The 27,983-nt window shown below is 43.5% G+C and overlaps 1 protein-coding gene and 1 non-coding gene across 3 annotated transcripts; one reads left to right on the plus strand and one right to left on the minus strand.

Moving 5' to 3' along the window:
• Positions 1 to 1,143: 1,143 nt before the first annotated feature.
• Positions 1,144 to 27,983, minus strand: LOC108163967 (fez family zinc finger protein erm). 2 transcript variants are annotated; one of them, XM_017299523.2, is made up of 2 exons: positions 27,035 to 27,983; positions 1,144 to 3,996 (listed from the first exon to the last, which is right to left on the minus strand). In XM_017299523.2, exon 2 carries the CDS (start codon positions 3,982 to 3,984, stop codon positions 2,092 to 2,094), a length of 1,893 nt encoding a protein of 630 aa, XP_017155012.1. In that variant the 5' UTR covers positions 3,985 to 3,996; positions 27,035 to 27,983; the 3' UTR covers positions 1,144 to 2,091. The 2 variants fall into 2 exon arrangements, with proteins under 2 accessions (XP_017155012.1, XP_017155011.1); XM_017299522.2 differs by lacking the exon at positions 27,035 to 27,983 and adding an exon at positions 5,857 to 6,136.
• Trnar-ucu lies at positions 20,678 to 20,750 on the plus strand. The gene has a single exon. It is a non-coding gene; the product is annotated as a tRNA-Arg (tRNA).

A 27,983-nucleotide genomic window follows, 5' to 3' on the forward strand; every position in this document is an offset into this window, starting at 1 on the left:
TCACTTAAGACACATCCTCACAAGCAAGGGGCCGGCAGTCCTAGCAGACACGGAGAGAGTGGGCACGCAGCTTGTGTTGCATTTTTATGAGCAGCCTCAAGAGCTCCGACTTCCATCTTTCAGTTTCAGTCCCAGACCGAGACCAAGTCAGATTCTGTGCCGCCTTTTTCTTAGCAGCAGATCAAAGCGTTATGCAAATGACTTTGGCGTGTGCCAGGTCCTGCCTCTGGTGTCCTTAGTCCTTGCCACCTGCGGAGTTCCCCGAGTGGAACTGGGCTCCGTTGAGTGTCGAGTGGGGGCAGGCACAACCAGGCAGCTCGCCACTAATTAAGTTGCAAATGTCATGCGGCAGCCGGGACGACAGTTTAGAGCCCATTAAACGCGACTCTACACTCTCGCGTAATGCAGCAATAATTGTTTTCATTAGGCGCTGGCAGCGCATCCATTTGCATTATTTACTCCCAGGATCGCAAACAATCTCAAGGGGATCCCTCATTCAGTTGCTCAGTTATTTGCATATGTGTAGGAAGGGAATTAAAATGGAGCCAGGGAAGAGAGAGATGGTTCCGGAGTAGGATTTGTCGTTTCAGATTATTTAAAGGGAAGCCTGTTTACAAAATTCAAACAAGTTCTCAGAAATAAATATCTATCATACTTTGAGACATATATGTACGTATTTATACCCTTTACTCGGATAAGGTATAGAGGTCGATTTTTGGGGAGAGTAGATGTATGTAACGCCTAGAAGGAATCATTTCCGACCCCAAAAAGTATATATATTCTTGATCAGAATCAATAGCCGAGCCAATTCAGCCATATCTGTCTGTCCGTCTTGTTTGACGCATAGTTCGTAGCGACTGTACGAGCTAGAGCCATGAAATTTTGTATCCAGACTCCTGCCATATCACACTGAATCGAGAATTAATTAAATTCCAGTTCATACATTTTATCCATACCATAATACCACACCCAATCAATTATAAAAACGAAGTCCTTTATTTTTGAGATTTCCAGCTTGATTCCATTCTTTGCATAGCATCCCATACACCCATAAATTAATGAATATTTTGAATGATCTATCACAGATAGCTATCCTTCTCATACCTTTGATGCCCTCCATTCCCAAAATAGAACAATATTCCATTTAATAATTGAAGAATTGATTTATTGCTTAAACATTATCAATAATATCACTTAAGTTCTAAGCAATTTCAAAGCATCCATCGATTTGTTTGTTAAAATGTTCTTAAATTTTCGCCATGGATTAAACACAGACATCGAGGGCTAAATCTAGTACAACTCTAAGATACATTTGCAATGATGTAAATTGGTTGATAGATCCCTAAAACAGATGATGCTCGTAGACAATTCCGAAAACATTTCCTATATCAAAGCGCACTTCAGAGGATCTGTGTAGCCGATCTACACAGAACTCAGTGCGTGGTGGGGTAGGGAGACATTCAGAACTATCTAGATCGTACGATCGTACTTGTATCTATATATCTACACATAAAGAGAGCGATGCTTAGGTGTAAAGTGAGTATATCTAAGGGAATCCAACATCTATTAAGGGGGAACAATTCTTATATGGCTATTCTTTATATACAGTTAGAATCACACACACACACACCTTTGGACACATATGAAAGAGTTATCATAGAGGGCGTGTTGAGCGGGTGGTTCATTATAATCAGTGAGTGGGGAGTATTGCACAAGTTGAAACCATTTGTTGGCTGTTGTTCTTCTTTGGGGGGTCCTGGTGGGTAGATCTGTATCTGGATCTCCTTCATCCTAGAAGAGTCCATTCAGGGCTCGTACAGCGCTGCTCAGGGCCGTGCAGGTTAGCTCTGGGGATGTCGAACCCCTCAGGGGTTCCCCTACTTCGTGAGAATCGCTTACAGCGGTTGCTGTGGTGGTTGTGGTTGCAGCGGCTGCCGCTGCCACAAACTGCAGTCAATCGATGAGCAAATCGCTCCTGGCCGCCGACGTGGCGGTGGATGTTGCCGTAGTTGTTACCGTGGCCGTGGAGCCAGTCGTGCATATCGAAGCCGTAGCTGAAGCCGAGTTAAGACTGTCCGCATAGTATCTCTGTCAGAATACTTTCGCTATGAATGGGACATTCTCCAGTGCGGCTGCAGACAGCCTTTGCTGCTGCTGCTGTTGTGGATGCGGCGGTTGGTGCTGCTGCTGGGATGCGGGATGTGCGAGCTGCAGGAAAGCCGATCCTCCGGGATAGTCCCCATGGATACTCGAGGGCGGCACTGCTAGCGGATGGAAGCCTGCTGGCGACTGGTACTGCGAGCGTGGCCATGCGGGATTGCTTGTCTCTGCACTGGACAGCGGAGGAGTCGTCACATTGATGGGCGGCGACATGCTGCCCTCGGAAGAGTCCGGCGTCAGCTGACTGGCCTGGCTGTAACTGGACAAGGGCTCGCGGCGGGTGTACTCCCTCCTCCGTTCGTAGGCCGGCGGCAGATCATCGTCCAGCAGATCCCCTCCGATCTCGTGCAGCTTCCGCATATGCTTCTTCAGATCAAAGTTGCGGCAGAAGCCCTTGGCGCAGACGCGACACGTGTAGGGCTTCTTGTCGTTGTGCGTGTGCATGTGGAAGGTGAGGTTGTAGATCTGGTGGAAGGCCTTGTTGCAGATGCTGCACTTGTACGCCTTCTCCCCGCTGTGGGTGAGCTTGTGGTTCTTGTAGTTGCCCTTCTGGTGGAACCCCTTGCCGCAGTACTCGCACACGAACGGCTTGTAGCCCGCGTGGATCCTCGCGTGGGTGTTCAAGGTGGAGGAGCGATTGAAGGCCTTGCCGCAGGTCTGGCACTTGTGCGGCTTCTCCGAGGTGTGGATGATCTTGTGGCGGCACAATGTTGACGCCTGTCGGAATCCCTTGCCGCACACTTTGCATACGAAGGGGCGTGCCCCCGTGTGAACGGGCATGTGGCGCGTGAGATTGTAGTGGGCGTTGAATACCTTACCGCACTCCAAACAGGAGAAGGTCTTGGGTTTGCCGCCGTTCGCCGATCCCGGACTGCTGTCATCGATGGAGCCATGTGGGGAAGGGGATCTGGAGCGTGGACCTGTACTGGAGGAGGGTCCTGCAGTGGGAGTGGTTGATCCTGCTCCTGCTTCTGACGCCACTGACGCTGGTGGTGGCGTGGTCTCGCCCTGTTCTGGCTGGGATCGCTTTCTCTTCAAAGAGGGAGCACACAAGCCGCTGGCATGAGGGGTTCTCTGCCCCACCGGGGACTTCTCGAGGGTCTGCTGCATCGTGGGCACCTGTTGGGATTGGGCAGCTGCTGCCGCAGCCGCCGCCGCGGCCAGGGGATGCCCCAGATTGCGGCGCAGCGACTGCGAATGGTGGAGACTGGCGTTCAGGGAGGCAGTGAAGCTGCTCAGGTGGGCGGCACTGGCCAGCGTCTGCTGCTGGGCCGTGAGGGCCGCGTACTGCGCGGCTGCAGCGGCACACATCAGCTGATTGGGGGCATAGTAGAGCAGGGGATACTGGGAGAGCAGCTCCTGGTGGCGGGAACTCACAAACTGCTGCACGGCGGAGGCGGAGGGCGACACGGAGGATGAGATAGCCCTCGCCGATCCGGGGACGTACTTCTTGAAGGCGGAGTCATAGTTGACGGCAGCCGCCGTGTGGGGTGTCTGCTCCAGGCTGATCACCTCAATGGGGCTGCAGGATCGCTCCGAATCGGCATCAACGTCGGCATCCTCTTCCTCCTCATCGACCAGGATGGCGGATGGATGCTGCACTGGTGGCACTGCCACAGACTGATGGGGCTTGTGGTCCGGCTCCATGATCTTGGCAATGGAGAACTTCAGGGGACATGATCGCTTGGCATCGCTGCTGCCATTATTGGTGGTATTCTGTTGGTTCATGCCGACGGCGGATTGATCCGAGGCGGCGCTCTCCATGACGGGACTCTTCGATGGCGGCATCATTGCAATAACGCCCGCTGGACTACACGGTTGCATGCCACGCGGACTCTGCAATAGAGCAAAACAAAAGAAAGAATAGAAATGAGTCGAGAGCTCTCTACGATCTGGTGTGTATGCAAACTAAGCAACGGGTTATCAATTAATACGAAGGCCTACGCGTACGCCTCCATTGTTATGCAACGTAATATGTATTATGATGTATCCCGGGGGCAGGATCAGTCAAGTGCAACTAATGCGCCACAAATGCGATGCAAAACAAACTCCAGGGAGAGCCTACGAGGCAGAGAGGGCGTGCTCCCAGCGGCAGGACATTTCCTATCCTGGCCTGGGATCGGCCATCTCATTCATGGCCAGTCAGCGGGTTGCAATTAAAACAAAACCGCATTTGCGTTTAATATGTATATTCCCCGATATTTTCCAATTTTTGCATATATTTATTTTAACCCGTGCGCGGTCCTGGACCTGGTCCCTGGCTCACACATCACTTAACCCAAACAAAGCCCAAGGGCTCAACTCTTTCGCTTTTCTTTTTAGCATATTGCCATCAATCATAACACAGTCCGGGAATACTCTTATTCCCAATCGAAGGTTGTTGTTGTTTTTTTTGGCGCGGGTCTTGGCTTTATTTGCACATCATTAAATCGTTTACACTTGGCTGCAAGTGTAAGGTCTTTCAGTCTCTCCCGGTCTGCCGGTCTCCCGGTCGCCATCTCCATCTTCCACATGTGCTCTCGAGTGTTCCTAATGTGCGACATCCGGTGCGATTACCGCTTTCCTTAACTTAACCCTCCATCCTCTGAGTTTCGTTTTTAATTAACTTGATTTGACGCCTCAGTAAGTAGCTCTAGAGGGCACAGAGCATACACATAGCCAAGGCTAACTCTGACTCTGACTTTCCGTGTCCCCCGAGTAGTTTCTCTCTCTAAGTGTTGTTTCAGATTAATAAGATTAAAAAAGGGGGCTGGTCATATTTCACACGCTGACCCCGAACCCAAAAGCGGAGACGGATACGGACAACATTTCAATTGGAACTTTGGCACTTTTCCCCCGGGCTGGGACCCATATATTGTACATGTTCATATAGTTCTGTTTTGGTTGAGTGCCCCGAATTATGTTCGGGTGTTCTAGTGGCCTCTTGAGAGTTCTCTGTGTTTGGGGCAACTCTTGAAGAGTGCGACTATGCAATCAGACTTATTAAATGTGTGTGTAGAAAACATTGTTAATGTTTGGGGGGAAAATGAGGGCGACTTTTGACTCAAGTTGGGGAGTTGGGATGTTGACTTAATTGAAGGCAGATCGATGGCCGACAGGATTTAAAACATGTTACATGAAATTCCATTATTTTTAGTTCTGTTTAAGATCATATATTTCTTCCAAAGTAAACATGTTATACTCTCATAATAGTGATTTAAATGATTTAAATAACCTAACAATATTTTAAAGCTATCTCCCAATGTCTACTAAGTTAAAATTCTTTTCCGCTATAGTTTCTTGATGAAAACAAACACTTTGAAAAGTTTCAAGTAATACCAATAAATCTATAATAATTTTAAAGAGATACATAGATTCAAACTTTAATTAAAAAGTTTAAAAAGGCTTTTCATTTGTTTGAAAAATATGAGATGACTATAGAAAGATTTTAAATGTTTAAATATACAAATCAAGTGGAACCACTGATGAATTTTCACTTCGTTAATGAGTTTTTTTGGAATATTGAACTTTTGGCTAATATTTATATTTTCATTTATAATTATTATTTTTAAAAACTTTAAAAGTACTGACACTGCTTAATTACCGCTGACCCACTGTCAGGTCTGCATATACATATATAAAATGATAATTTTCCCGTCGGAGAAGTACACCGAAGTAAGCATAATATATATAGATATACTCTTTATAGATACGTACAAAGTAAACCATATTTAGGCGCTGCCTATGTGGGTATCCAATGCGTGTTGGGTGGACGACAGACACTCTGCAGCCACTCTTCAAATAACTCGATAGTTGATAGCTCCCACACAATTATTAAAACACACGACAATTGGCAACTTGCTCAAAGTTTGTTCTTTTTCACTTGTTTTATCTCGTAAAAAGTTATTTGTTCGGGAGGAATACGTATACGGAACGCGACAGTGGGAAGCGCTGTGTTCAGCACAGGATCAGCGACCGAAGCGGAATGATGGCAAACACACGGTAGTGCGGGCCTTAAGAAATATGAAAAGAACACACGCAAGCACACACGAAAGGCCCGACAGGACCTCAGCTGGGAGTGAGCAAAAGGACGAGCAGCCTGCTTCGGCAGAGGGTTGCGCGTTGGATGGCAAAACAACCCCCGAAATTCTCTGAGCGAGAGAGAGAAAGGCAGATGCACGGGGAGAGAGAGAGAGAGAGAAGTAGCCTCGCCAAAGGAAAGAGCGGGATGGCCTTCTTGAGTCCGGCGAAAGAAGAACATCATTATGATGTTCAGATTGGATGGGGTCCTGACGCTGTCGTCGACAGCGTCGGAGGACGTCGACTGCATTATGAATGAAACGACAAAATGTCGAATTGGAATATTATAGAGAAAGGTAGAGCAAAAGAGAGAGCAAGATAGAGGGAGAGAGAGAGAGTGGTAGAGGGAAAGAGGCAGAGGCAGAGACCGCCCCTAAAATATTTATACGAGATAGAGCAGTGAGGGAAGAGCAAAAGGAAGATTCAAAGAGGGGGTGAATCAGCAGGAGAAAGAGAGTAGAAAGAGAGTGTGGGGGAATGAGAGGGATAGAATGAGCCACAGATAGGAGAGTGTGAAAGAGAAGTCTAGGGCTATGCAACCTTTGGCCGTATTCCTTTCACACTTGATTTTGGATGAGTCGCAGACACCAAAAAATGGCAGCCCAGGGAGACCCCTAACCGGTACTCCCTCTCGAGTTGACTTTTTCCCACTAGTCCAACAGTCGAAACCCCCTCCATGTAGCCCCCTTTTAGGGCCGCTCTTGTCTTTTGTTGTGCCTTTCAATTGTCGTTTTGGCATTTCGTTTTATCAGCGTCTTTGTTTGCTCACCTCTCGACTGCCAGCGGGCAAGGATACTCGTACTCTCTCCCTCTATCTCATTTTATATATGTATCTCTCGTTTCCTTTAAGTTGTATGCCTTTTCCCCTGCTCAAGAATCCCCCGCGCACTAGGCAAATATAATCTCATATTCATTTTGATGATATCTCCTCTCCCACGCGACTTTCTTCAAGTTTGTTTGCTCTGGGAGCCTGGCTGGGCTCTCCGAGAGCCCTAACCGAGAGGCCTGGCAATGCGCATCCTGGAGTTGTGCAGTTGCAGCTAACGGGACACACAAAAGCACAACTCTTTAGGGGTCTACGGGCAAAAGGGACAGGGGCGGATGAGCAAGGAAATACACAGTAGCCGCCATTTTCATTGCATTTTTATGTAAACGAAAACATTCTCGACTGGGGCTCATTGTGGCGACTCGACTCTTGTGTGTGCGGGAAATCGATATGCAAATATCAGTTCATTGTTGATTAGATATCCTTATTGAAATGGTAGTTTTTTGGTAAAGGAAAGCGAGGATGCTACTTAGGATAGTGTGGGATAAGTGGTATATAGTCGAAAATGCAACAAGGCTAAAGAGAATGGAAGCAGAAGAATGGAAATTTAAGAGCAAATTCCCTAAACTTATATATTAGATACGAATTTTTAACACTTTGTAGTAAAATCAAATGAAAATGTACACATACTTACATACACACTTGAATAATCTTATTCTTTAAGTTCTCCATAGTAAACGGCAGAACATATATATTTATGTACGCCCCTGACAACCAAAAAAAGGTCATATCCCCACTCACATTGGCATTGGCCTCCCTGCTAGATTCGGGGTCTATCTGGTACTCGTGTGTGTAACCTCCATGTGGACTTGTTTGCATGCAACTAGTGTCCGAGTGCTGTTTCAACAAACTCACTTGTCACTCATCATAAAACAGTCCGAAACGAACTATGCACTATAGTATATGTATCATCAGCGTCGTCCAGAACATCATGATGACTATTAGATACACATTTTGTTGCAAAATGACTGTCAGATGTAGAAATGTGCAATCTGCATTTAGTTAAATAAATAAAATGAGCAAAAAAAGCCACTGGAAAAGCTGTATATTCAGCAGCCAAAACTACAACGGCCTGGGATCCACCTTGACCTCACTCGATGGCATTTCCGGTTCGCTTGGGTCTGTCCACTCTTTTGTGCCATATAATGCTCCCTCTGAACTCCCCATTCAGTCTCCATCTGAAGCTCCCCCTACTGCAGGCCTCTAACCACTCACTCTCTCTTTGCAGTCACCAACCAAAACGACAACGACAACTCTCTCTCCTATTTCCCAGGGGCGGTACGTCCACTGTTTGGATCCACATTCTGCTCCCTCTGCTACTCCACTTCTTGCTCACTCTGTCATTTCATCTGCTTAGTACTCCCTCTAACTCCAGCTATTCAGATCCGTACCATACCTCCTCAGTTACTCCCTTTTGTGATCCCAGAGTTGAAAAAGCCAGGTGAGGCCTCTCCAAAGTTTGCTCTCGGGATGTTCATATGTTTTTTTTCAGTAAGCGATCCAAGAAGGAAATAAGCAATATACAAAATAGGCTACATTTAATAACGGGAGCGCCTCACCACATATAAATACACCTTGGGGCTGCCCATCCACCTGGTCCATCTGCTACTCCCTCCCACTCATGCTCTCTCCCTCTGCTGACCACCTCTGCTGGCAACGAACTGGTAATTCCTCTCCTGCTCCATCTGCTCTCATACTTTCCCTCTCTCTCATTCATTGCGATTCAAAGGCCATGCAAGCATGACCAAACACGCTGCTCTCGCATACGCAAACAAGCACACACACTCAGGAAGAGAGGCAGCAAAAAGAGGTGACAGGGAAGGCGGCGACCCGATAGGAGGAGAAGAATACAGTGGACGATGAAAGAGCCAGAGAGGCTGTGGAAAACGGGGAGAGGAGTGCAATGGTCTGGCAGAGTGGACTAACTGTAAATGCAGAGCAGCGCAGCAGCACCAGCAAGCAGCAAACTACAAAAACAAAAAGCTTGAAAGTCTCGCAAAAAGTGCAAAAATAAAATATCAGAGCAACAACAACTACAAAAAAAGAGCCTGCAAAAGTGCAAAAGAGGGAGACGGACAGAGATGCAAATAGTGCAGAGTGCAAAGGTAACACAGAATGCCAGAGTGGGACACACAGTGCGAAGGAGGGAGAAGGCAAGAGTGAGTACGAGTGCAAGCTCTTTTTGTTTGTTTCACCAGGCTTCATGTCCTTTTTTTGCTTCCTTGCCCTGTCCTGTGCTTTTTTTTAATTTTTAATGAGTTTGCAAAATGGTTGTGGATTTCGCATTTATTTTTAAGCTTTTTTTAATTTTGAGTGCCTGAAGCTCATTTTGGACAAACATAAATTATGAACAGAGAGAGTATTTCAAAGCGTCCAAAAGTAGGGATATTTGTGTGAGTATTGGTGCACAATGGATTTAAAGGGTTTATAATGGTATGGGGTTGGAAATAACGAAGGGAGGGTAAAGCGATTCTGATTATAAATATATTTTGGATATGTAGATAAAGAATCTATAGATAGAAAGACTAGGTTTCTCTTTGTAATATTCCAGCCCAGATTAAAGATACCATTGAATTTTTTTAGATTTTAATATTGTAAAATACTTTCATAGGATAGTAGAGTTGGGAAATTAGACATTTCACCTGCTCATAGTTATATATTTTCAGTAGATAGTGAATGGTTCCCTTATCAAATTTCGAATGATAGACTATTACACATAAAAATTCTCCTTCTTAAGACCGTCTGTTTCAATTCTAGCAGCTCAGATCACAAATCTTTCGTTTTCCAATCTGCACACCATTTCCTATACACGTATTTGGCAACCTTTTAGTTATCGCACCTACTACTCCCGTACGCCCGTACGCCCTCTGACTGCTCTACTAAACCAATAAAACATTTGCACAACTCACATTTCGTGCCACATCGAATTAACCTTAAAATTGAAGATTTACACCTTCGAGAGTGGAAAGCTGGGGGCTTTGATGGAAGGGAAATGCATAAGAGACCATGCATAACAGAGAGTTTTTCCAATGAACCCAATCAATGAGCGTGTTCGCAGTGTTCTCGTGGCTTGCATAATCTGTGCGGTAAGCCATGGGCGATTACAAGGCATTATACAAGAGGTCCGTCCCCGTTCCCGTTCCTGTCTCCTTCCCCGAGTTCCAGATTGAGTGAGTGCGTGTATCCATGAGATACATTTGGTTACTTAAGCGGGTCTATGTCGTCTATGCATATGTGTAACTAGGACGAGTCCCAGCCGCTGGACAATGGCCAGTGATGAGAGCCTCTCCTGCCGGACCAAAGGGAAACTCAACAGCTGCCTTTGGCTTGTATCTGTATCTATGATTATGTGTGTGGGTGTGTGTCCCCTGGGGCAACGGAATATCCGATTTGAGAAATGAAACAATTGCGGTGTTTGACCAATTTTACAATTGATGTAATCCTGCAAATCCTGCCTATATTAGCGCTGAGCCGCTTCCTCCTTGCCTCCATTACGATTGTCAAATTGAAATGTTTTCGGTTCATTCAAGAGTAAACACACACGCACAGGATACAGGACTCTCCTATGCGGTCTGTCCAGGCAGACACGAGTAGAACCATGTTTATGTGGGCTATGGGTTCCGAAGGTTTATAATAATATTTTGCTAACCTTCTATTGCGCTCAAGTAAAAGTTCAAAAAGATTTCGGCCGCTGTATTGTCCTTCCTTCTGCCCCTGCTCCTGCTTCTGCTCCTGCTACGCCGATTACCGATTACCAACACACAGATTAAGGGATGTTCGCAAGAGTGGGAAAGCGAAAGGGAGCGAAGCAGATCTCAACAATCGGCTTGGCAGGTTTCTCTTTCTCCATTCTCTTCTGCTCCCGGTTCTGCTACAGATTTTGCTACTGCTTTTGCTCCTGACCAATTCATAGGCGCGCAATTAGACGAGTTTAGGCCATTGTCTGGGTGCTGGCCATAGACGGATTTCGTGTGGCCTGTTCCTCCTTTGATCCGCTATATCCCTAAATCTGTGCACTCGACCATGATCCATCTTTTTGCCTGCTTTTGTGTCGCGCGTATTTGGCGCGTTTAAATAGATTAACCGCCTGGCAATTTGCTCGGTTCATATCTCAGATCTTTTACCTAGGCCCTGAGGACATGTCCATGTCCCTACTATGTCCCGCTCCTTCCAATTCCTGTTCCCATTTCACTCCATCTCTCTCTCTCTCTCTCTCTTTTTACAATTAGCTGCGGTCGCCTCCTTTGTTTGCCATCTTAATCTTGAGTAAATTAGTTCATTAAGAGGTTAATTCCCCATAACACCCACAAATTAGACCAAAGCAATGGGAACACACAAAGGAGGGAATGTGTCCATGTCCTGAGAATAAGCGCTCTTCTATTTCTTGGGTGAATGCATGTTTGGATGAGCGAATAGTTTGATTGTTTTATAGAGATTCCTTTGAGGAAATTGTAGGAACTAAAAATCAATCTTAAGTTTGATAAGCTGCAAAGAGATATTCAGTCAAATGTATTTGTGGATCACAGCTACATCTCAAAGAAATGCTAGCTCAATGGGAAGAAAGTTATCAATGCTTGACATCAGTGCATTTTTATACTGTAGGAATATCTGTAGATGAAAAGTCGCCTCCATCTATCCCTATCTACATAATTTTCAGATTATATTCTAGTCTACTGTTATATTTATCCATGAGGTTAAATCCGTGTAAAACCTGCTAAAATCTTCCCTCAAGTTTCATCCAGGAAAACATAACCCCTCCACAGCCATTCCCATTCCCCCAAGACTCCCTTTTTAAACTCTCATAAACCGCTTTTCCAAAGGTTTAACTCCTTCTGCCACTGACAACCCATCCCAGCACCCTTTTACAATTTATTTATATCACACCTTCAACCCAATTATTATTATTTCCCACCATCTAGAGCCCGCATATGAGATGACCATGCCAATTATGGACCAAACCCCGTTGACCGACTAATCGCATCAACAGACAACAGAAATTTACATTTCGAACATGCATTTGACATTTTCCGGCACACTTTTCCTCCGTTTAAACTAAACTTTAAACATGAAATTCGCACAAATCTTAAAAAATCGAATCCCTTACTGGTAAAGGAGAAATAATTTTTTAATGGACAGTAATAGGCTTAAGCAGGCATTAACATATTGAGCAGATTGCTAATGCCCAAAATATGAGAGCCGAAATTATTTCCGGCGCGTGACCCACAAACCGATGTCATCTCCGGTATATCATCATCGGAAGTCCCAGGAAAATGGGAAATGTTTTAGATGAACTTTGCAAAGGGTTGCTGGGTTGGCTTTGGGTCACCCTTGGAAACTTTTTGGTTATTGTTTGATTTCGTTGTGGGTCTGGGTTAGGGTTTGGGTTCGGGCTCGGGCTCTGATTCGGTCTTTGATTCAGTCCTCTTTTTTTCTGTGGGTGTTTGTTTGAAAAGTACTTGTTTAATCGGTTTGTTTGTGACATTTCTATTGCCTCCCCCTCAAGGCTGGCTCTTTGTTTATTTAGTGGTAGGCCTGACACGCGTTTGACGCCCACACAGAAGGCCGAAAAACCACCCAGCCATGATGCAGAAAGAGTTTTTTCCCTGCACCACCACCACCGGCACAGAGAAACACCAGACACACCCACCCACCATCTCCACACCATTCTAAGCCGAGTGGGTGTGTCTGTTTTGTGGGTTACACGACAACTCATCATCATCCTCAGACTCCTTCCCCCACCACGCTCAGCCTCCTCATCATTCTCAGAATCTGTTTATACCAGGTATTCCGAGATGTTGAAAGGTATATTGATTTTCTATAAATGTTTGTTACATTAGAGCCCATAATGGATATAGAATATTTAAAAGAATTAGATATTAGAGGATTTTTTGTGCACAGTTACGTAAAAATCTACAAAAACTTGTGGTATCTACAATGCTGAAGATACTATAATCTTACTTTGCGGGTACTTTCCTTTTATTTGTTAAAAGTGATCGCGATCGAAATGAAGAACGAATGGAATGTATTATGGAAACAATAAGATGAGGAGCATTCAAAGTGTGTATAAGCAACATGTAATCGTTGATCTAATTTTGTTGTCTTTTTCGAATTCCCAAATTCATAAAAGGCTGTGGTGTCTACAATTTACAAATACCAATTCACCAAAATTCATTGCAATCGCATAAATATTACAACCAGAAACAAGTCCTTTATAGTATGGTATTGTGGTGAGCGAAATTCTCTTGAATAGTCATATATATTCATCCTTTCAACGCATTATAAGCTTGTATTGGATCTTCTTAGCATCTTATAAATACAACCAAATAAGGGGTATCTTTTAGTCGAAATTATAAGGTAAATGTTTCGCTTGGTTTTCTGCTATGGATGGTGCAGGGTTGGGGAGGCCATCGCTTAAGTGCTGCCAAACAAAAAGAACACATTTACAGGATGGTTTTTATTTCTCCCCTTTGCCGGCTATAAGTCCTTGCCTCCCCTGTCCATCCTGTCTCTGAGGGGGAGAGGAGTGTGAATTGTAATTACAGTGGAAATCAGCTTTTGGCACTTGTTCGGCTTCCTTCTGGGCTTCCTTCAAGGGTGGGGGTGGGATGACTACTGTACATGTGTGGTATATCTGTGTGTGCGTGTGTGTGGTTGGTTCGTTGGTAGATTTCTTTGTCTGTTTCGAGGTCGTTTGAAGTGGTTGGGATATGTCCTCTCTCCCTTCCAGCCACAATGAATGAAAGATTTTCGCATGTGACGCGTGATTTACTTTTTTTCCCTAATTGGCTTTCGATGCGTATGCTGGCATTTCCCTACCCCCAACCTACAGCACCACCCTCTCTTCTACTCTCCTCCCGTCTGTCATAATTTCTTTCCGCATTTTGACAGCTTCGAAAAATTCCTGATTTGATGTCTGTTGGGGGCGTTACTCTTTATAAATATTCCTGGTAGGTGTCACCGGAAATTGTGGCTTAGCTAAGGGAAATTAAATATCAGAGAGGGGGGGAATGGGGGTGGGTTGTGACATGGTTGGGGAATTATTTTTCGCCCACATTGGCAAAACATATTTATTAGCGAAATTGAGTGTGAAGGCAAGTCATTTATCTGGAGGTGGAGATTTGGATTCTGGGGGGCTTAGCTCAGGCTCAGGATTTGGTTTGGGAGCATCATGTTAAGTGGATTGGATGGTATGGTATGTGAGGCCTATTAATAGGAAAAAATATTGTATTTAAAAAGATAATTATCTCGAGGGATGGGGTTGGAAAGCGATTTTTGAGTGATTAGAGGCAGAATAGGGTTAACCAAGAGAAATGGGAATGTTGGTTGGATTATGGATCACATATCATATTTGAACATATATCTCTATTGAAACCCTTCAAAATAAATATTTCCTTCTCTTACTGGTTGGTACTTCAAATACAAGATATTGTATTTATTGCAAAAAAAGACTTAGAATATCTAATAGAGTTTAGAATTGGATGGAAATAACTTCGTATTCCTTTGAAGACTAATATCTTGATTACTGTGCAGTAAAACAGTGTCCAACTGATAGTAATCTATGTATATCTTATATTGATAATTACTACTCCACCACCGCTCTCTTAAGCCTGCCACGTAATGCTTGCACTTACAGCTGTAATTTTTGATCCAAAACTATTCCAAAATCCTTTGCAATCTCTTATCGCCTATTCCAATCTCCCCTTGCCCATGGTGGTCTTTCCTAATCAATTTTGCATATGCCCACAAATATTTTACATAATTTCCAATCCCAACCCAAAGGATGCCCTCAAGCGCAAACCCGCAGCTGCAGCTGAAGGATCTCTGGTCAGTGGATCGTAGGTCAGCCGCAGAAATTAACCACAATTAGGAAATTACGTTTTATCAGATCATTGATCAATATTGAACAAGAAAAAACACTTTGCCAGCTGAAAATGTTCTGCAAAAAACCTATTGATTTGTGCAGAGTGGAAACGCTCAAGGGATTTTGGCAGTAATTTGTGCTAATTTGGGTCCATTCGATGTCCGGACTATGGACACAGACCCCTGAAAGAGAGAGAACACAACAATAGGGATACCGCCGAGCGGTAGCAAAGGATTTATGTTTGCCGCTGTCTAATAACCCATCAAAATATAGTCGAAACATGTCAAAATACTGTCAATACGTTTCCCAAATCTCTCTCCCTCTCCATCTCTCTGCACTTGTGCACAATTTTTCTCTGGAGAGGGACACGGAATGGGAAAGGTTTCCCTAGCTTTGAAAAGGGCCGACAATTCCGTTCGGCTACCTAAGCCCCATAGATCTTTCTACCATTATATGTACGTACCCCTCGGTATGTGTGGGTGCCCCTATTGTGCCCATCGCGAATGGCTCTGGGCCAGGCCTAGAGAACCTCTGCTCGGATTAGGCCTGTAATTTGGGCTGCTTAGTCGTTTAATTGTGCTTAAATGTATGCATAGCTTATAAAATATTTGCCTTAAATATTTTGGTTAAATCAGGAAAGGGTACACCAAAACACTATTCGTTATCCCTGTCCTAAGGAAAGGATATGCACAGAGACCACAATAATTGTGGGAATCAGTGGATGGATGTTCGGTTAAGGAATGCAGCCTGGGGTCAAAGTGTTAAAAGATGAACTCTTTGAGAATGGAATGAAGAGGTATTTTTACTGTTTGAATTAGGATATGAAAATATGTTTTGAAAGTGGAAAACTGCACAAAATTTTTTTGCTGAATTTTCAAATAATATCTCATGCCTATTCCATCCAGTTTTTATGCAAGAAAATCATTTCCATAGATGAATATTAATATGCCGCAAATCCACATGAATTCCTTTTGGCAACCTATTTTTTCATCAGCATGTGTCACCGCCAACACATCACAGAAATGACTCAAAAGAAAGCCAATAATAAGTACTTATGGGAAATTGCCCTTAAAGTGTCGCCGGACACGACACCACCCAAGCGGAGACCCAGAAGCAACCGGACATGACCGGAAATAAGAAAAAGCCAATAAATCAGCCAAAGAGGAAGTCAAGCAAACAACCAATGAGGACAGAAAACACACACAAAAAAAAGCACACAACGAATGGGAAAATCGAGCTGAAGGGAAAACAAAGTAAGCCCAACTCTCCCACTCCACCACCCCCTCGCACACCCATTCCACCCACTGTTCTACCGGAAGATGAGCTAATAGAGACGCGTGTCCGCGTGGCGGCGTTCAATTTGTTGCAATTATAATTGTATTGGCCCGCTTGCGGGTCCCTGGGTCGCGTGTCCAGCACCAAAGAGATGTCAAAATGTTGCATAACCCGCTTAACCGCACTGGCATTGTGGCACTGTGTGGCAGAGTGGGAGGCGCAGAGGGAGTGGCACTACTTCCAGCCAAAAACGTTGACACGCGTTGAAAATTTAACATTTTCTCGGGACTCGGACAACCGTTTGACTTGGACCCAGCCGCGCGGTCTAGTTTGAGTTCCTTGTTTTTTATATTTTTTGGTTCTGGCAGGTCCTGTCGCCCAGGCGCTCAACCCTTGTACGGCGCTTGTTCCGGGGAAGTGTCGCCCTCTGCGTTATGTTGTTGCTTTTTTTTATGACAGGAAGCGACGCGACGGCACACGGCACCGCTTTTCCACCGAACAACATTTCATATCCTTATGCTAATCATTCGGGAAGTGTTTTATTTGCTATTATGAATCCTGTTGCTACAGCGTGGGAGAATATCGTACCGTGTTCCTGTTTTGACATGATAGTTAAATATTTTGTTAGGGCTTGTCGTGCCAGAGAGAGAGAGACGCAGGGGTAGAAGTGGCAAGCGGCTTCCAAAAGGGGTTTAAGGTGTAACAAGGTAATTAGCTTAAACGGAAAATGGCATGGGACTTGAATGGTTATGACAGTTAAATTGATGGGAATATGTTTTTCAATGGATTTGGACATTATGTTGAATGCATTAAGGGATTATAATTTTTTAAGAGAACTGTAGGACTGATTTATACGAGTATGCATAGAAGACTCCTTTGCAAAAATATATTCTTTGCCTAAATGGCCTGCTTCAACTCAATAGATCACAATATATACCTAATATAGAACTTACCTTTCATAGGTACAAGCAAAGCTAGCAAGATGTCACGGGTTCGCTGTATATAACTATTGAAACGTATGGGCATTATTCATCTTACTGTTTACATATATTGTCTTTGGTAAAAGGCTCTTGGGAAACGATCAAAATCATATTAGTGAACTGCCTTCACTCGTTTCTTAAATAATTCTCCCATTTCACCTGGATTTATAAAATCAGAAGCATTCCTTTTGAATATTGAATGTTATCCTCTTATTTTAAATGCTTTTCGTAACACCCGACAGCTGTCTAAAGGCAAAAAATTACTTCTACCATCAGATGTGTTGTGTAAAATGAGTAAATGTTGACAAAATCTTGACTACCTTGCACAATTATTATTCAAGAAGCATATAATTATGGTTTTTAGCATTAAATTCCCCTTCTGTTGCCTTCTGTTTTCTTTTTATGAAAAATCAACGCAATCTTAGGAGGAGAACCCGCTAGAGTCACTCGAGAAGCGTCACCTTGAAGGATGGAATAGGAATCTTCCCTAGAGCCCACAGGGGCGAGCACACAACGACATCCTGTCGCCTACTCGCATTACAGCAAGCTGCTGGCACGAGCCAAATTATAATGCCAAAAATCTCGTCATCGTCATCTTCGTCATCATCGTCCTGCGACTACTCGTAGTAGTCTTGGAGTTTCGTTTCGTTGGAGAGCATGAAAGAAAAGCGCACAGAACCAGCAATTAATGAGCAGTTGTTTAGTTAGCAAAGCACTCAAAGGACAATGCCAGGAGCTGGGCTGCGACTGCGACGGCGACGGCGACTGACAGCCTACACAAAAGGACATGCCAGAATAGGGAGCACAGGAGGAAAAAACAGAAATCAGAGAGAGAGAACATATGCATTTAATTCAAGAATTGAAAGCATAAAATTTCGCTTTCATTCGCAGGACTTCTTTGCACAGTTCGAATATAATTAACCGGAAGCGCGGCACACGCGCCAGGACGCGAACAGGATGAGAGTAGAAGCCGCACGCCGACGCTCCCCGAAGACGCTCTAAAGGCGAGAGGACATTCCAGCGATCCACAGCAGGATCGGATCGCGTGTCAACAACCGTAGAAAGAAAAAGCATTTCCGCCGAAAGCGAAATCAAATGTCAGGCCAGGACGATGGATGGTGAACGCCCCAAAAAAAGAGGCAACCGGTTTTCGCCAGGATAATCATGGAAGATGATGATCGGAACGGAACGGTATGAAACGACGTTAATGATAATGATAATGATGTTGATCGTTGAGTAAGGGCAAACAAGTCGCTCGATTATCCTTTTCTGCCCACTTCAAGGAGCGAGACAAGACCGCTGTCGACAGCTGCCACCAGAGAGAAAAAGAAAATCTCAGTGGCACAGCCGCAGCATAAATACAATTGTTCGCAGAGCTGCGCACATTGCTTCCTGTCTTCGAGGCACCGGAAGGATCAGCGCCGTCTCTATCTGAGGGTTGCTCGGGGGCACAGGCACAGTCACAGGCACAGCTCCTAGCAGCACACTTCTTCCCCCTCAGAGTAGGCGGATACCTTGGTGTGTGTCGCATATGTAGCAATTAACATGCCCCGCTCTTGTCATCCGAACATGTGCAAATAACTTCACGATAGAAACCCGTATGTCCTTGTCCTTGTCCTTGGCGGGATAGCGCGTGCCGTGTGGTTCTAGGAGGCGTCATCTATGGGGCGTGTAGCGCCTGCTGCATGCAGCAGCATAATATGTATGCTCGCCCGAACGTCATCCGATCTGCTTTTGAGGGTTTTTGTGATTGAGCTAAGATTGAGAGGCAGCAGCTGCCTCTCTCTATTTAATGAACTTCTTATAGTAAGGCAATTGAAGGTACAGTAATCAAGGACAAGGTGCGATCTTTGAGAGTGTTTAAGGACAACGGAAAAACATTAGATTTTTCTTCAAAGAGGAACTGTACCACCTTTAAGAATATTTTGCAAACAGCTGGAACTCTGCAGGGTTTTCAATGATCCTTTGTGATTTTGTAACAAAGTTGTTATGAAGAGAAATTATGAGGAAAGTTCAGGATGGGGGGGGGTGAAAATCGATTAGATCTTTGGGCAATTTACTAACGTTTCATTGCGAATCGTTAGGTCTTCTTCTATGTCTCTAGAAAAGTTCCTAAAATTTGTTCCCTAAGTACGACCTCTAATATTCCATTTTCTGTTAGCTGTTGTTTCACACCTTTTTCAAAAACGACCTCAAATATACAATTTTAGAGAGTCTTTAAGCCAACTTTCAATTCTAGAACTGTGTCATTCTTCCCGCCAAATGGAACCATCTCCTGCTGGGTGTCCTTTCGCGTTTGCCCCCCATAAAAAACTGCACACATTCCTATTACGAGAAGTCCAGGCTAATTGACCAAACGGCCACTTCAGTGCTCAATGAGCGCAACAATGGAATCAGCCACTCCTCCCGACTCCAAGGACTCCCCCACAGAGCCAAAGTCCATGGCAACATGAGCAATAAAATTTAATATCCGCCTCGAGTGCAAGCAGAAAATGTTTTGCATAATCTGCCCTCAGGGCACACAGTACACCGGACACGTACACGTATATAGCCAGAAATAAAACCGTCGGAAGGTGTAGATAAATCACGTAGCAGGACAATGGAAAACAAGTGAGAAAACTCCCCCAGAGTAAAAAAAAGGGGACACTTTCAATGAAGTCGAAAACGAAAGCGCGGAAAGATAAGCAAGAGATATAAAACTGTGGACTTCAAATGGGTAAATTTTCACATTTCGACGATTACTCTATTTAAGGAATTTCATGGATAGGGGTAGGAGTAGGGCTTGAGAGGGTGGCAGGTCCAGTGTCTGGTTCAATTTGATTAATTTGTTAACAAACTGAAAGTAGCAACAGCCAAGCGAATGCTTTGAGTAATTGCCGAGAGTCACGATAGAGAATAAACCCTCCAGGACACAACCCCTACTCAAACCTCTCACCCCTATATTAGCTAAAAGCGCATGAAGATCTCAGCGGGTTGATAAGAAAGCGTACCAAAGACCGTACCCGAGCTGAACCGAACCGAACTGAACTGAGAAAAGAAACCAAATGAAAGGCACCATTTGAGCACTTGAATGCCCGTTCCAACAGAGCTGCACGTTTTAGGGGGAGAGTTCCTTAAGAGTTCCTTAGCATAATCTCAATCGGGGGATCTATTGATTACCAAAAAGACATTAAGCAGACGACAACAAGTTCCAGCCAGCGGCAATTTATGCAGATACTTTTGTATGTAAAACTGAATATTCGCATTGTTCTATAAATAATTGACACGCACCACAGACATCTGTGGAATAGAATCAAAGCAAACGAAACCCGCACAACATTTTGTATTTAAATAGGTGTTTCATAGAAAGCCTCGATAGATGTTTGCTGCTCTCATAAGTTCGTGTATATTTACTAAATGATTCTCTATTGTTTCCTAGACTTCTGTTTGATATTTGCTTATTTCGGATCCTAGCATTTTGGTTTTTCGGATTCCGTTGATGTTTTTCCTGCGTAAAATGCCGCCCGTTGTCTGTTAGACCCTTTGGCGCAGCGGATAGCGCGTTGGACTTCTAATCCAAAGGTCGCGGGTTCGATCCCCGCAAGGGTTGCAACTAAAATCACATTTTATATTCTAATTTTATTTTGCTTTGTTTTGCTTTGCTGTTTTATATACTTCTGCACTTAAGGATCTTCTTGTTCACGACTATAAGAGTTCGGAATGAAACACAGTTGAAGTGGAAGATCAGATGGATTTTATAGATGGATATACATAGGTGCGGGCTTGGTGTAGAGAATGTGAAAGCACGTGTTCCGATGATGGTCATATATATATTTGTAATCAATAATGCAGTCTATGTAGTCTATGCATCGGATCAGAAGTGGTTGCGCTATTTGATCCAAGCCAACCCTTTTCCATGTGCTTCGCCTTGCACACGACATGAATTTTTTTGTTGGATTCTAAGGTATTCTCAGGCATTCCATACACTGCATTGGATTATAGATCTCTTGTTTTTTGATTATTTGAAAAAAAAAATTTAATTATAAAAGTTGAAAACCAACCTTGAGTTTCTTGGAACTTTAAGAACATCATCACTGAGAGATGTTTATATTTTATCAAATGCTTTACAAATGTTACAAATGTTTTGGTGTGATATTAAATTGGTATAGGGGCAGGGAAATCCCTGATCTCACCACCCACTTTCAACCTCATTAGTCAGAGCAAACATCTCTTATTCTCTCTCTCACTCACTTTGTGTGTTGTGTTTATCAAAAACCTCAACGGGGGAATTTGTGTTTTTGGAAAAAGTGTAATTTTCAATTAAAAATAAACTGACAAACGGCAAACAAATTGGCGCCCTCTTCAAAACTATTTGCACAGGGCAAACACCATCATAAGTATCTACAAGATACATTAAGCAAACTAGAGAAAAACGCTAGAGAGTAGAGTGAGAGTGGAGTGGAGTGAAGTGGATGGAGAAATCTCGACTGCCGCAAGCCCAAACGCAAATAAAGCGCACATTTTTGAATCGCGCAGTTCAAGCGTAAATTGCAACAGCTGTCAAGTACGAGTACGCGTGTATCTGGTAGATACATTTCGCAGCGCAGTGGCAAACTAGCTGATAAACAGCCTATTAAAACTGTTTACACGGCCAATGCAAATATTGACAGAATGATGCAGGGCCTCTACCTCTGCCTCTCTCTCTTCTACGAATGTATGTACATACATATGTATATATGTATTTTTATAGAGGGTTGATTTATCCATGAGATACATGTACACGTACATAGGTAACCTTTCCTATTATAGAAACGCGGCAATTTGTTGTCGCTTGTCAAATGATCAGCGCCGCACACGCAAATCATCCACAAACAAAGACACACACACACCCATAGATACACATGCAAATACACATCTAAATCAAATGCAATTCCGCCATTTTCGTTCCACTGGTACGCCTTCAAATGTGCAATCATTCGAGTCAGACGAGACCCCGACACAGACCCCTAACCGAAAACGATGTTCTTCTTGGCGCGCATTTTATGTATAAATTCCCCATTTACTGGGAGGTAATTTGCCGACAGTCTGGGTTCCAGCCCCCGTCTATCTCTGGCTGGCATTGTGCACTATAATTTACTTTTCATCGACCTCTGCTGCGGCCTGTCTGACTGGCTGACTTTTGCATGTTGCTAATCTCTTTTTAAATGATTTTCATGAAGGGTTTCGCTTAAGGCCTGCTGCCATGGAACTCAGATTGTGCAGAAGTGGAGCATTTTGTGCTGAAAGCTCTTTTCCAGGTCAGCACAAAAGAAAGTGGAAAATTGGATTGGAATAATCTTGAACTAATAAATTGAGTCCGAGATCTTTCTGTTAATCAAGGAAGGGTCTTTTGGAGATATAAAAGACACACTCAAACAGAAATCTTGATGGATATAGTGAATCTACAGTTGTATCTTTCTTGGTTCTTGGTTCCTTCTAATTTTATCAGTTTTTATTCATTCTGTATTTTAGTCCCACTTTATGAATATTATAGAAGTCTCTTGCTGTTTAACATACGAGTATGTGAATAACTGATCCTGGTACATAGTATCTGGCTTGCAAGAGCCTGAAGATCTAGTCCACTCCTTTAGATCCTTTCATTAGTAGATACTTTCCATTGCTCTCTAGTCCACACTTTGTCCATTTTCGAGAGAACTCTTTTCTATCTCTGATCAATAGAACGCATCTTTTCAGCATCCCTGTAATATCTATCTCTTGTTCATCTCTAGTTCAACCCGTGTGCACCTTTTATTCAATCATTTTTAGAACTCTCCTCTATCTCTGATCAATCTATGGTTCAACCCTATTCAGATCTCATTTGTAAGCCCCTCTACAGTACCATTTGCACTACGAACAACAGACTGAGAACACATATTCCATGCGAGCATTAACCAATTGAGAAACAAGTTCAACGCAGCTCAAAAAAACAAGTACATATTCCCATTCTGCACACTGAGATCTACTACGCAAGAACCTAACCCCCTAAGGAGTCGCATCCCATACTACCCCATTTATGTAACCCTTTTCTTTTGCACTATCGATTGTGAGTAAAAATGTGACCCACTGTGCACAGTCGAGCAAGTTCCACACTTTTTTCTCGGCTCGAAACTAACAATTTTCGCCACAGGAAAAAGTGGAATCCAAAGCGAGAGAAAAACCCCTAACGAGGCCCAAAGTTATTTTTAGAGCTGTACAGAGAGAAGAAAAAAAAGTGGCAAATAATGCAAATATCTAAGCATGCAAGTGGCTCGGGGGAACGCCTCGACAAACTTTGACTTCAGTGCGATATAAAGCATGCGCCATGTGGTACATCCAAAAAAGAGAGAACACAAAAAAAAGAACAAAGAACAGACCCGAACAGAATGAAAGCAGCTGCAAAAGGAGCGCAGACAAAAGCGCACAAGGATAGAACTACGATGATGATGGAGTAACTGCAATTAGGCATAATAAACAAAAAGTTACAGGAATCGAAACAGAGAGGGTGAGAGAGAGAGAGTGAGTGAGTCCTACATAAACTACATAAACGCAGACTTAATTGCGGGTTTTTCAAACGAACGAACCCCAGGTTTCCTTCTCTGTAGAGAGTTCCTTTTTTGCGCACTTGAATCAGCAGTCCTGTATGCGCTATAGGGGTTACTTCTCGTCGTGGTCCTGATCCTGGATCACCAGTTGTTACAAAAAAATGGCTACACATGGCGATACCAGCCCCTGCCATTTCCTACCCCCTTATCGGGGGCACCCAGAAGCGGCCAAAAAATAGAGCAACTATCAGAACAGCAAAATGGTTGTCGTCTATGTTTTTTTTTTTTGAAAGTCAGGGGAGTGGGCAGTCATTTAACAGCAGCCAGCAATATCCAACAATCCATAGAATTTGTATCTAATAAACTTCCATATGCAGCCATCCAAGCATCCAACCATCCATTCTGGTATCTGGTTTATTAGGCCTGAACTGTTTGATTGAGTTCAAACCAGACACATTATGAGGGTGCCCAGAGCTATGGATGTTTATTGCTCGATTTTCGGTGGTGGTTCAGAGCTCTCTCTGTGTGTGCCACTGTTGCACTTACAAGTTGATTATGTTGATTTTTTAACCATTCTTTTTTTCCAGCTGACTGACGCACGGACTGTTCAAGTGCTGCCCAACGCGTTGAGCGATTCGGTCGAGGCTTAGGGAGGGGGAGTTCTTTTTATTATTAAATATTGATATGATATAAAGTCAGAGATATGTAAGAGATACATCAGATAAGCTGACTTAATTAGGAAAGGTACGGGGTGCTAAGGCAACCATATTTTTTTAGATGGGGATTGGAAGATGGGAATATGAAATGCCTTTTTATGGTTGAATATATGTAATTTAAATTTGTTCATTTTATTAGGCAGCAGATGCTTCCTAATTTGCTTATTATTTGTGCTTAGAAAAGAATAAGGGAAGTATACTGTTTTCGGTCAAATATTAACTGGAAAATGGATTGTTCTTTTGCCATATTTATGATAAAGTTCATGCATTTATTCATCATAGGATATATGTATATGAATAATTGAAGAATCCTATCATTTTCATTTTATAGAATTTCGGCTACAAAAATAGGGATCTTTCTCTAAATTTAAATCAAATTTCCGTACTTAAAAATCACATATTTATGTATGTCCTTTGATGCTATTATATATTATAGTTAGCGGTGAAAAGGATAAAGCTATATATGTCTGGAAAATGTATAGATTTGTACAACTTTGTTCTGTAATAAATAACAGCCATCACAAACCAAATTGTATTTAAATATTATATTTAAAGTTTGAAAAAACATGAATAATGTCCGCATTTTCGTTCATCTTATAAATAATTTCCACACATTTTGTTTAGCATCCAACGACATGCGTGTCCTCTAGAAAACCCCGAATTAAACCAAATAAAATAAAGCACAAATAAAAAAGGGAACTAATAATAAACAGCAGTGAAGAGCTCTTCAAGTGACAACAAAAGGCAAATATTTACATTAACCAATGTTCATTAACCATGAGAGTGAAGAGCATGACAAAAGCAAAGGACTCTCCACCGCAGGACCACCACAACGGACCAGAGAACTCAATTCCTCAGAGGGCACACACACACAAAAACTGCTCTCACCCGCTAAATCTTTTATGAAAATATATGCAAGTTGGCAACGCAACTCAAGCACTTTAGTGGGCTGCAGGACTCAGGACTATAGCTCCTGCTACGCTTCCGAGTACAGCAGGATATAAAATCCTGCAGGATAAGCGAGGGCAGGCCGCAAGAGCTCTGTGCAAATAAACAATTAAAATGTCACAATGATTGCCGGCTTACCCGTGTCAGGAAATCAAAAAACCAAAAAGGAAAAAAAACCACAAAATAGAAGCAAGAAATTGGTAAACGCTTTGTAGAACCCCAACCAGAGGGCTCCTCAAACCCTTGAAGGACTTCTGCATATTATGTTTGATTCAAAAGCGCATTTGGAGGGAGTGAGCAGGAGCAACCACGTGGCTGTAGCTGTAAGACTGAAGCAAGATTTACCCCCAGCAAGGACCAGACTGTGGACGGTGCTCACTCAGGCGTGGAGACCACAAAGCGAGGGCGAGAGCTAGAACGAGTCCTGTCAAGGCGTTGGGCCTCTAACCAGCCGCAGCGCCAGAAATCCCAATTAAAAATAAAGAAAGCCAACAGGCAAATTGAAAGTTAAACAGGCCAAAAACCTCATGTTAAGTGAAGTGAAGCTTCCCGAGGTGGTTCCCATCCTTAGGAGAATCTTTGTTTCCATCCTGCTGGGCGTCTGTGACATTAACAATTGATAGACGACCAGCCAGGGACAGGCGACAGACGACAGACGACACCCGCCGACAGGCGACAACAACTGAACATTTGACAGATTGTCGCGCTCCGTTGGCGGCTTCTAAGGACACTTTCCATTTCATTTCACACACACAGAGTCACACACGTCTGATCCTTAGTGAAGTTGCCTTGGGGGGCAACAAAGCCCGAGCACAGTCGTGCCCCCCACCACCGCTCGAGGGGCTCCCTTTTTTCAGCCTGGTGTCCATGTCCACCACTGGGGCAAGTGGCAAGCAAGCAGTCGAGTGCCTGGCTTAGCCGCTAGTTGGCATTTAACAGTCGCTGGCTTAAATAATTCAGTTCTGTTGGTTTCTGGGCAAGTTCCCCAGGGGGCTAGTGGCTTTTTTTTGTCAGAGGCGTCTGAAGGGAGAGATATTTTCTTACTGGCCTGAAAACCATCTCAATGAAATTTTTTATTGGGCAAGGTTGGAAAACTAGCTGTAGAACTATAAATTGCACCAATTCAAATCGGATTAAGTCTTTTAGTTATGGGAGATTGACATTTTTAAAAGTATTAGAGAATAACTATCTGAAAAATATATATATTTTGCTCCTTCTATTCCGATTTTCTCTTTATAAAGTAATAGACTTTAGAAATTTATTCTTACCAAATATTTAATCGATTTTGCAAAGTAATGAAAATGATAATTGTGAACAAAATCAGTTTTCTAGGCTGATAATATTCTTCATACAATAGAAGGAATATAGTATTTACTGTTTAGATATTGTGATTTTAATTGCATTTTTATTTTTTCAGACCAGTGCCAATAACTTTCCAGTTAACTGCTGTTTTAACTCCATAGTTAAACACCATTCCCGATAATAACCAACACCGATTAGAACTCTCGTAAATTCCATTTGGATGAAAAGTCAATCATAATTTTCATACAAACATTTACCAAATACAAATCAATTTCATTATTGAATATCTGAATGCCAAACCATTGGACGTTGCACAAACAACAATTAACAGACAAAGATGAAAGGTACGTATATATATTTAGACTTACCTCAAAACAAGGACGAAAGTCGCCAATCACCAGAAGGATAGATGTTCGTTTTATTTGCCAGAAGTAGATCTGATGCTCTTCGAATGTTTACCAGAAGCAATTAATATTCCTTTTTTGATGTCTTGAGCTTGAGTTAATATTGAAATGGAATTCGAAATTTCTTCAGCACTTCAAAGAGCCTTCTTTTGGGGCAGAGTTCGGGATGGCGCTGCTTCCCGCCGTGGCACACACTAATCGTCTGCAGGTCAGATTCTTGTTTGTTTTAGGGATTATCTCCCACACGAAACGCACTGGCAGTGCCACACTCTGTGTGGGGCACACACTGAGACGCTCGGCTCGCCTCACTCTACTGCCACACACAGAGACGCTCGCTCATTCACGTAGGAGTCCTTGAAGGAGCGTTGGTGCTGGAGCTGCAGCCAGAACGAGAATACTTTTGCGACCGCGCGTTCAAGACGTCAATTTCGTAATGCAAATATTTGATTTATGAATTCAAAGTAAATTAAGGCGAAAACAAAAAGCAACAACAGCAACAGAGAATAATGTAGGAGGCGGCAGGATGTATGACGAGTCCTGTGCCCCGCACCAGAGTCAAATATGGCGACGCTAAGAACGGCCAACGGTAATTTTATCCAACAAGAGCGCGCCTGCTCTCTGTCCTCGCTCCGGCTCGGTTTCTGTCTCTGTCTTACTCGCCCACTCTCTCGATGCGTGTGTTCTGCCGACGGCAAAGTCAAAGCAATAAAAAGCACATAACGCGATTTGATGCGCGCGCTCTCTCTCTCTGTCGCTCTCCCGCCACGAAACTAGCTGCCGTTATGTTTCCAGGCGGCGGGCAAGCTGGCTGCTCGGAACACAAGAAACATCATTATCATTTGATCCCCTCCTCTGTTCCTGTCCCATTCGCACCCACCGCTGGCGGTGGTGACGGTGGTGTCAAATATGTGTG

The sequence above is a fragment of the Drosophila miranda genome, chromosome 4 (genome assembly GCF_003369915.1).
Source record: "Drosophila miranda strain MSH22 chromosome 4, D.miranda_PacBio2.1, whole genome shotgun sequence".
NCBI lineage: Eukaryota > Metazoa > Arthropoda > Insecta > Diptera > Drosophilidae > Drosophila > Drosophila miranda.